The sequence below is a fragment of the Chaetura pelagica genome, unplaced genomic scaffold, assembly GCF_000747805.2.
Source record: "Chaetura pelagica isolate M959 unplaced genomic scaffold, ChaPel_1.0 scaffold56, whole genome shotgun sequence".
Classification (NCBI taxonomy): Eukaryota; Metazoa; Chordata; class Aves; order Apodiformes; family Apodidae; genus Chaetura; species Chaetura pelagica.
The window spans coordinates 19,226-29,728 of NW_009953792.1; the positions used below are offsets into that span (position 1 = coordinate 19,226).

Consider the following 10,503-nt stretch of genomic DNA (forward strand, 5'->3'; position numbering starts at 1 on the left):
GGGGAGCCGGGAGGGGCTGGAGAGGAACGGGGGAGGGTTTGGCCCCGTGTGTGGGGAGGCTGGAGCTGCCGGGAGGGAAGGGGGTTGCTGCAGGGTGTGTGCGGGAGAGGGAGAGTGCTCCCTTCATGGGGGGATGGAGGAGAGACGGGGAGTTTCTCAGCTGCGCCGGGCTGGGTGGGCTCGGGGGTAAGGGTCGTGTGTGCTCCGAGTGGGTTGTCTGGGGTTGGAAAGGGCAGGAAGGTTCTGGAGTAGAAGTCTTGCCGAGAAGGAACTGAGGCAGCTGGGTTTGTTCAGCCTGGAGAAGTGGAGGCTGAGGAGAAATTCTCTCACTCTCTACAACTGCCTGAAAGAAGGATGGAGTGAGGGAGGGGTTGGTCTCTTCTCACAAGTAACAAGTGATAGAACAAGTTGAAATGGTCTCAGGTTGCACCAGAGGAGGTTTAGTTTGGATATTAGGGAAAATTTCTTTGCTGAGCAGGTTGTCAAGTGCTGGAACAGGCTGTCCAGGGAAGTGGGAGTCCCCATGCCTGGAGGGATCTAAAGGGGGGTTGGTCTCTTCTCACAAATAACAAGTGATAGAACAAGTGGAAATGGCCTCAGGTTGCACCAGAGGAGGTTTAGATTGGATATTAGGGAAAAATTCTTTGCTGAGCAGGTTGTCAAGTGCTGGAACAGGCTGTCCAGGGAAGTGGGAGTCCCCATGCCTGGAGGGATCTAAAAGCCCTGTAGATGTGGTGCTGAGGGACATGGGTCAGTGCTGGGTTAACAGTTGGCCTTGATGATCTTCAAGGTCTTTTCCAATCAAAATGCTTCTGTGATTCCACAATCTGCTCCAGGCTGGGGTGGGCATTGTGGCCTGGGAGTAGGACCTGCCTGGGCAGGATGGGAGCTGCCCCAGAGGGCTGGGAATGTGTTTCTTCTCAAGGCAGCTGACAGAGATGCCAGTGATTGCTGTGGAAGTCAGGAGCTTCGTGCTGAGACAGCATTCATTCTGGGAAGGGAGTAGGTCAGGAGTTGTTCAGTGTTTCTGAGCCGTGTCCCTCTGCCCACAGCAGCAGCATGAGGACCTGTCTGCTAAGAAACTGAGGCTGACCAAGCCCAGCAAGTCAGCAGCACTCCACGTTGACCTGTGCAAGGCCACCTCACCTGCAGATGCATTGCAGTACCTGCTCCAGTTTGCCAGGAAGCCTGTGGAAGTGGAGAGTGTGGAAGGGGTTGTCAGGATCCTGCTGGAACATTATTACAAGGTAGGGAAGCTGGGAGCCAAAAGTACTTCAAGAATCCTCCTTCTGCTCTTGTTTTCTTGGGGTTGGATATAGAATAGAGAGTCACAGGCTCCTGGTTGTGATTCAGTTGCCAGGAACTTGGGCTGTTGGAAGCCCTGGGTGAGGAGGGTGTATGACTAGTGCTTTATCCAAGTGATTCCTGGTCATGTTATTGGGTCCTTTTGCTGATAGTTTCCAGAGCCAGTGACAGGAACATGACTATCAGAGAATGGTGGGGGTTGGAAGGGACCTCTGGAGATCATCCAGTCCAACCCCCTTCTAGAGCAGGATTCCCTAAAGCAGATCCCACAGGAACACACCCAAGGTGGTTTGGAATGTCCCCAGGGATGGAGACTCTGCAGGCTCCCTGGGCAGCCTGTCCCAGGGCTCTGTCACCCCCACAGTCAGGAAGTATTTTCTTACATTCAGGTCAAACCTCCTGTGCTCCAGTTTGTGCCCATTGCCCCCTGTCCTGTCACTGGGCACCACTGAGCAGAGTCTGGCCCCACCCTCCTGACACCCTCTGTAGATATTTATAAGCATTGATAAGATCCCCCCTCAAGTCTCCTTTTCTCTCACCTGAACAGCCCCAGCCCTCCCTGCCTTTCCTCACAGGGCAGATGACCTGTTTTATTACTCTTAAATTAGCAAGAGACAAAGATGTGACAAGTTTTCTAGGGAACCTGGCTGTCCAGAGGTAGCTTAACTTTACCTCTTCTCTGATTTCCTTATAATAAGGGAGAAATTTAGCTACTGCTTGTTCAAACCAACACTTCTGACAAACTTCCAACACGTGATTCTTAACAGCAAAGTAACAAATAAATAGCAGAACTGATAAATCCTCTGAGATATCTAGATGTTGATCCTTCATGTAATAAAGCAAAACTTTATTGCCCTAGACAAAGCTGCACTGCAGGCTGAAATGTTTGTCATTAATGTCCTTGTGCTGTTCTTTTTACACTTGACTTCTCTGTTTTGAACTTACACTAAAGCTCTAAGCTGCATTTTATCTATTTTTGTACTTCACCTGCTTTGCTGTGTGTGTTGAGACATTTTTCTGATGGAAACATCTTCAGCATTGGGCTGAGCCCCCCTCAGAGGAGTGTGCAGCTAAAGGAGCCTAACCCATTTCTTCTCCTGTGGAGAAGCCTCTTGTTCCTGCTCAAGCCATGCAGGTTCTTTGTGTTTGGAGTTTGTTTTGTAGAAGACTCTTAACTCTACAGATGAGGTCACATTTTCAGTGTTACAGGAGCCAGCTTTTAAGCAGCACTGCGGTCCTGTAGTGGACATGATTTTACTTCAGGCTAAAGCTTTCTGAGGACCTGGTTTCTTAGTTTCTCCAGGAAACTTCCACTTGATCTGACCCTTCAGAACCCTAACCCTGAAAGCTGTAACCACAGTGGAAGTTGTGTGATGTGTTTGTTTGTAGAGTCCTTGTTACATTTCAGGGGGTGCTGCAGCCTCCTGCTCCCTCCTCTGTTTATAATATGATAGGACAGTCAGAGAATCATAGAATGGTTTGAATTGGAAGGGACCTAGAAGCTTTATCAGGTTCCAACCCCCCTGCATGGGCAGAGAGACCTCCCACCAAACCAGGCTGCTCCAAGCCCCATCCAACCTGGCCTTGAACACTTCCAGGGATGGGGCAGCCACAGCTTCTCTGGGCAACCTGTTCCAGTGTCTCACCACCTCACACTAAAGAATTTCTTCCTAATGCCCAACCTAAATCTCCCCTCTTCCAGTTATAATCCATTACCCCTAGTCCTCTCAATCCCAGCCCCTGTAAAAAGTCCTTCCCCAGCTTTCCAATTTGTTGTCCAGTTTGTTCATTATAAACCTGCAAAGGCATTAACATGATCAACACTGAGTGTTCTGGCATCTCAGAAACCTGATTTAGCTAAACTTATCATTTTCAAACAATATTAAAGTTATTTTAGTGAATAATGAGTAAAATAATAATTTTGAAATGCACTGGAGCTGCTACATAAACATTCTTGTGTAGTTAATTTCCTGTGGGGTGTAGGGAGGAGGGAGTTGCCTGACAGTAAAAATTCAGACTCTTGTGCTGAGCTTTATATGGGTCATAGGATCCTAGAATGCCAGATTGGAAGGGACCTCAAGGATCATCTGGTCCAACCTTTCTAGGTACTACTCTAGTTTATATGAGGTGGCTCAGCAGCCTGTCAAGCTGAGACTTCAAACTGCCCAGTGTGGGGGAATCCACCACTTCCCTTGGAAGACTATTCCAATGTTGGACTGTCCTCATGGGGAAAAATTTACCTCTTGGGTTCTACCTGGGTCCACACCTGGGTGTGGTGTTTCATCCTCTTCCGACTGGAAAACAAATGAGGGCTTTTGTAATTCTTTCCAGGAGAATGATGCCTCTGTAAGGTTGAAGATTGCTTCCTTGCTGGGCTTGTTGTCCAAGACTGCAGGATTTTCCCCAGACTGCATTATGGATGATGCCATTAACACGCTCCAAAACGAGAGTAAGTGTCACTTTTCAGGTGGTGCTTGAGATGAGGGCAGAATCTTGTTGCCTTTTAAGCTCTTAGGACAGTGACAGGGCCCTTGTACCTGAACTGTATAAATGGAAGTTGTTGCTCAGGGTAGTTTTGTTGCTGTTTTTGTGAATGATGACAGATGTCATGTCGAGAAGAAAACTGTTCCTCAGGCCTACCTGGTGTGTCCCTTTGTTTTAAGGGAGTGCAGAGTTTGCTTTTGCATCTCTGTGTGACAGCAGTTGCTTCTGAAGTGCTCTGTACTAGAGAAATCTTACTTAAAGTGGAATATTTTTGAAGAGAAGTTTGTTTCTTACCATGCTGCCCACTAGCTCATTAGAGCTAATGCAAAAAGGCATTAGTTTATTAGCATTGGATTTGTAGTAAATTAAAACGTAGGTTGTCCTGTTTGTGGCTCCATTCAAGTCCATTTTTATTTTCTGTGTTATATTCCCAGTCTGTATGTGCTTTGCACAGGGCACTTTAATTTTACTTTAATGTCATTTATAGAATGAAATAATGGTTTGGGTTGGAAGGGGCATTGGAAGCTCATCTAGTCTAGACTCCTGCTGTGTGACATCTTCCACTGGATCAGGTTGCTCCAAGCCCCATCCAACCTGGGCTTGAACATTTCCTGGGGTGGATGGGAGCAGCCCCAACTTCTCTGGGCAACCTGTGCCAGTGTCTCACCACCTTCACAGTCAGGAAGTTCTGCTTTATCTAAATCTCCCCTCTTTCAGTTAAAACTGTTGCACCTTGTCCTGTCACTGCAGACCCTGGTACAAAAACTCTCACCTTATTTCTTATAAACCCCCTTTATATATTGAAATGCCACAATAAAGTCTCCCCTGAGCCTTCTCTTCTGCAGGCTGAACAACCCCAACTCTCCCAGCCTTTCCTCTCATTAGAGGTGTCTCAGCCCTCTGACCATTTTTGGGGCCTTCCTTTGGACCCTCTCAACAGCTCCATGTCTCTCCTGTGCTGAGGACCCCAGGACTGGGCCCAGCACTGCAGGGGGTTGCATGAGAATGGAGCAGAGAGAGAGAATCTTCTCCCTGGACCTGCTGGTCACACTGCTGGTGGTGCAGCCCAGGACACTGTTGGTTTCTGGGCTGCCAACACACATGGCCAACTTGTGTTCAGTGTTTCATCCACCACTGCCTCCAGGTCCTTCTCCACAGGGCTGTGCTCAATCCCTTCATCCTCTAGCCTGTGTTGATACTGGGATTGCCCCAGCCCAGTTGCAGGATGTTGCACTTGGCTTTGCTGACTTTCATGAGGTTGCCATGCGCCCACCTCTCAAGCCTGTCAAGGTCCCTCTGGATGGCCTCCCTTCTCTCCAGCATGTTGACCACACCATTCAGCTTGGTGTCCTCAGCAAACTTGCTGAGGCTGCACTTGATCCCACTGTCCCTGTCATTGATGAAGGTATTAAATAGTCTGGGTCCCCAGTACAGACCCTTATGGGACACCCCTTGCTACTGGCTTCCACTGGGACACTAAGCCACTGACTAACTCATTGGACATGGCCATCCAGCCAACTCCTTATCCATCTAACAGCCCCTCTGTTAAACTCCTATCTCTCCACTTTAGAGGTAAGAACTTTGTGGTGCTCCAGGTGATCAAGTGGGCTGAATGTGAGTGAGCAGTGAGGCCCCAGTGCATACTGGGCTGTAGCAACAGGAGTGTAGCCAGCAGCTCAAGGGTGGGAGGGGATCATACCCTTTTGCTCAGCACTGGCCAGACCACCCCTGGAATACCACACCCAGTTTTGGGCTCCCCAGTGCCAGAGAAGTGCTGGTAACTTTGAGTGAGGTGCTTGGGGGCTGAAGTACGTGATGTACAGGGAGAAGCTGAGTGAGCTGGGCTTGGTCTGGCCTTTGAAAGTAAGCTTCAGGAGGACATTCCAATGTGGATGAGACTGGTTCTGTAGTTGGTGAGGAACTCAGCAAAGAGCTACATGGCCTTTCACTGTTTTGTTTTGCAGAGTCTCATCAAGTCCTTGCTCAGCTGCTGGACACGTTGCTGGTGATTGGCACAAAACTCACAGAGAATCCATCTGTCAGGATGAGACTGGTAGAGGTAGCCTGCAAGGTAAAGTGGCCTCCCTGCAGCAGGAAACTTTACCCACTCCCACAGGGAAAAATATCCAATCAATGTTTAAATTATATTTATTTTTCTCAACAAACTTTTACAATGCTAACGTTTTTTACTGCCAGGATTCTTAGTATGATTAGTTGTTTTGAAAGTGTGGAAAAGAAGTAAGAGTCCAGTTACCTCTGTTCTTCTGTTCCCCAGCATCTGACAGATTCTTCCCATGGTGTAAGAAATAAGTGTCTGCAGTTAATTGGCTGTCTTGGACCAGTGGAAAAAGGTGTTGCAAAAGAAGTTGAAAGCCAGGCTGCCAAAGATGTCCAGAAGATAATTGGAGATCATTTTAATGACCAGGACCCTCGTGTTAGGACAGCAGCTATAAAAGCCATGGTGAGTGTTGCTGGTACAGTGGAATAAGCTGTTTCAGGTAATTGAAAAGATTTACAGGGCATGAAAATTCATTGGCAGTGCTGCTTTTAGGTCCATGTTTCAGACATGGTAGTGAACTAATTGTTTTGAAGATGCCCTTGCCTGTTGTAATAGTGACTGGACATGGTTAATACTAAACAAGTGTTGGAAGGTTGGGAGAATGAACAGTGTGTTTATATAAATTGTATTTTTATACTCAAAGTATAAATGGACCTGAAGTTTTAAAAAAATAGACTGAAGTCCAGGTTATTATGTAAAATACTTATGGCCAAGGTAATGCAATATTTTTATCAAGAAATTAAACCAACAGAGTTTACTCAAATAGAAAAAAAACTGTGTTGAAGACTTAGTGTGTGTCCCTTAAACCTATAGTTACACCTTCCTGTGTTTTGTTTTTTCTTTTCCTGTAGCTGCAGCTTCATGAAAGAGGATTAAAATTACAGCAGGCTATTTACAGTCAGGTAAGGCCTTGTATTAATTTTGCATTTATTTGGTACTTTTTTCCATAGCTCACTTTTTAGATTCTGTGGCAATGTGCTTTGAGAGGAGGCATTGAACAGGGGTGGAGTGTTTTGCATTTAGGATGCCTCTGTTCCTTATTGTCCTGTAGCAGTGGAAATAAAAATCTGGTGTGCATCTTGCTGTGCATATCTTTTTATTGGAATATATTGTTTATTGGGAGAGATAATCATGGGAAGGGCAAGACACTATGTGATTAATACTGTCCTCTGGCAGTTTTAGAGTCTTAAGCCCCTGTTCATGGAAGAGCACACATGAAGCCCATGTTTTTTCTGTCAATCAGGCTGCACAGCTGAAGCCTTTATCAAATTATTTCTAGTAAAGATTCACATCTTGTGCTTCCTGCATAGTCCAGGCAATTCAGGAGTTTTATGACATGTTCCTGATGGGCTTTATTAGGACTAGTCTACCTGATCAAACTTGGAAATACTAAGCAGTAGAAAGGAAGACTGAGTTTTGTAATCTGTTCTAACCATTTTATGGTAAGGATCCTAAATCTGCTGTGGGGAGTGAAGAACAGCTCAGGTGGGGATGTTTCAGGAATACTGGACTGTGAATCTTCATCTGAGGAGAAGGGCCTGGGAGAGTTGGTCAATGAAACGCTTAATGTGAGTCAGCAACGTGCACTCACAGCCCAGAAATCCACCTGTATCCTGGGCTGCAGCAGAGGAAGCATGGCCAGCAGGTGGAGAGAGGTGATCCTGTCCCTCTACCCTGCACTCGTGAGACCCCCCTGGAGTGCTGTGTCTGCTTCTGGAGACCTCAGCACAGGGAGGACATGGAGGTCTTGGAGCAAGTCCAGAGGAGGCCATAAAGATGATCCACGGGCTGGAGCAGCTCTACTGTGAAGACAGGCTGAGAGAGTTGGGGCTGTTCAGCCTGGAGAGGAGAAGGCTCTGGGAAGACCTTATAGCAGCCTTTCCAGTGCCTGAAGGGGCTACAGGAAAGCTGGGAGGGGCTTTTTACCAGGGTGTGTAGTGATAGGACAAGGGGGAATGGTTTTAAACTGGAAAAGGGGAGATTTATGTGAGACATTAGGAAGAAATTCTTTGTTGTGAGGGTAGTGAGACACTGGACTAGGTTGCTCAGGGAGGTTGTGGCTGCCCCCTCCCTAGAGGTGTTTGAAGCCAGGTTGGATGGGGCTTTGAGCAACCTGGTCTAGTGGGGGGTGTCCCTGCCTGTGCAGGGGGAGACAAGATGATTTTCTAGGTCCCTTCCAACCCAAACCATTCTGTGATTCTTCCAGGCCTGCAAGCTGTTGGCAGATGATTATGAGCAAGTTCGCAGTGCTGCAGTTCAGCTAATTTGGGTCCTCAGTCAACTCTACCCTGAAAGGTATGTGCTGTGTGCACAGTGACTCAACAGACTGGCACAGTAATCATCCTAATCCTGAGAGTTTTATGCTAGGATGTCTCAAGAGTAGCTGTTAGAAAATTCATGTTTACAAATTGCTCTGACTTGAAAAGAATGCACTGATCTAGATGAAGTTTTGGTTCTTGGTATTTGTTGCACGTCTGTAGGAATTCAGCATGTTTCTTGCCATCCAGCATGTCTTGAGATCAGCATACTGATCTATGTTTCTCTATCTTAGCATTGTCCCAATTCCTTCTTCTAATGAAGAAATTCGCCTGGTTGATGATGCATTTGGAAAAATCTGTCATATGGTTAGTGATGGTTCCTGGGTTGTTAGAGTACAAGCTGCCAAGTTATTGGTAAGTTGGATTCTCTTCTGCTCCATCTGAAAATTATTTGTCTTCTGTTACTTTACTTTTCATGTCTGTTTGAAGATAAATAGGAGGATGTTTAAAAACTGTATAGGTAAAATTCCACCCAACCTCTGAGAAGAAAGAAATGAGAGAAGTTGAGGAAATCCAGAAGTTTCTCTGTTGAACTCTGCAGTGATGCTTTCCTTAAGAGCAGAGGGTTGGGTATCCAAGAATAAAAACAAGTACTTGTCATAATTCCCTCCTCCTACTTCTCTAGCACGGGACATGTAAACCAACTGCACTCAAGAAAGACCATATTGACCTCAGAGGGAAACTAAGATGTCTTAAGAAGTTTTAGACTCTAACATGCATCAGGCATTGTATAAAGCTATTAGAATGTGTGGGTAAGATTGAACACCATGTTGGGATAAGTCAGGAAATTATATGGTGTAATTTACAATATTCCTATTCCTTTCTTTTGATTTGATTTTCTTTTAGGGCTCTATGCAACAAGTTAGCTCCCATTTCTTAGAGCAGACCCTTGACAAGAAGCTCATGTCAGATCTGAGGGTATGTAAATGTTTTGGTTTGGTTTTATTGTGAGTACTAAAATTGCACAACAGGTATGTTAATGTTGAGTGTGTTTGTTCACCACGTCCTTGCCTCAGGGTGTCTGAGAGTTAATTGATGATGACAGGTTTTCCTTTAGATTAAAGTTAATGAAGCAATTGCTAGTTTTAGATTTCACTAGCTGAGCATGTAATAAACAGCTCTAGGCTATTCAGGTTGCACAGATGAGAGGTAAATGTGTTCTTCTGACAGCCTTGTGGCTAAAAGCTTTTTTTATGGTGTAAAGAAAGATCACATCCTAGTTTTAGGAGCAAACTTATGGAAAACTCCTGCAAGATCCTCCCAGTAGCCCTAGACATTTCAAGAAACATGAGCAGCTAGAGGCTGGGACCCCTGAGCTGTACAAGCAGAACTTTTCAGTAGAATACCTTCCTAAAGCACATTGCATGGGGTGTTAATTGTTTCCATCTACAAAAGAATGATGAAGCTAGAGCTGCTAGTTCTTGTGAGCTGCTTTGTGAAGTCCCTTAAGGAACATGTGCACAGCTTTCTGTACAGTGTGAGGAGAAAAGACATGGACTAGTGAGCTTGTGGAATGAAGATCACATTTTACCCACTCCTGAACACAGTGTAATATTGATAGACATTAAAGTATTTAATTGCAGTTTAGCAAGTTGAACTGCCAGGTGGTAGCATCTGCTTTTGCAGATCAGTTATTGGGTGCTTAACTAGACAGGCCTTTGCTCTGACCCAGTTTGGCTGTTGTTCTAAGGGATGGCTAAGAAGATGTTATTGTATTAGTTCCTGTCCTTTCCTAACATGAAAAGTACAGAGAGTAACTGGCAATTAGAAATATTCATAGAAAAGAAAGTGTTCTTTGCTGGTTTGTTTTTCAGTTCCCTGACTCTGTCAATGTCTAAGCCTTTAGCTACATCTATTTTCAAATCCCATAAGATAGTTTAATGTATTGTTCAGTTTTAAAGTTTGCTGTGGTTGTAACTGAGAAACTTGTTTGGACAGAGGAAGCGCACGGCGCACGAACGAGCCAAGGAACTCTACAGCTCTGGGGAGTTCTCCAGTGGCAGAAAATGGGGTGATGATGCTCCTAAAGAAGAAATTGATACAGGAGCTGTAAACTTGATTGAATCAGGAGCTTGTGGGGCTTTTGTTCATGGCCTGGAAGATGAGATGTATGGTAAGTTCCCACCTGACATCCTGGTCTCCAAACTGACAAGACATGTGTTTGATGGATGGACCACTTGGTGGATCAGGAATTGGCTGAATGGCCACACCCAGAGAGTTGTGGTCAATGGGTCAGTGTCCCAGTAGAGGCAGGTGATGAGTGGTGTCCCTCAGGGGTCAGTACTGGGACCAGTGCTGTTTAACATCTTTGTTGGAGACATGGGCAGTGGGATTGAG

The 10,503-nt window shown here is 45.8% G+C and overlaps 1 protein-coding gene across 1 annotated transcript in view; it reads left to right on the plus strand.

The window, feature by feature from the left end:
• INTS4 (integrator complex subunit 4) overlaps nucleotides 1–10,503 on the plus strand; it is a 59,783-nt gene that overhangs the window by 746 nt on the left and 48,534 nt on the right. Inside the window, exons 2-10 of the mRNA XM_010001062.1 lie at nucleotides 1,056–1,247; nucleotides 3,637–3,754; nucleotides 5,754–5,860; nucleotides 6,065–6,250; nucleotides 6,700–6,750; nucleotides 8,055–8,143; nucleotides 8,400–8,520; nucleotides 9,013–9,084; nucleotides 10,105–10,279. Coding sequence (XP_009999364.1) covers nucleotides 1,056–1,247; nucleotides 3,637–3,754; nucleotides 5,754–5,860; nucleotides 6,065–6,250; nucleotides 6,700–6,750; nucleotides 8,055–8,143; nucleotides 8,400–8,520; nucleotides 9,013–9,084; nucleotides 10,105–10,279 — 1,111 coding nt within the window. The remainder of the gene's footprint in view (nucleotides 1–1,055; nucleotides 1,248–3,636; nucleotides 3,755–5,753; nucleotides 5,861–6,064; nucleotides 6,251–6,699; nucleotides 6,751–8,054; nucleotides 8,144–8,399; nucleotides 8,521–9,012; nucleotides 9,085–10,104; nucleotides 10,280–10,503) is intronic.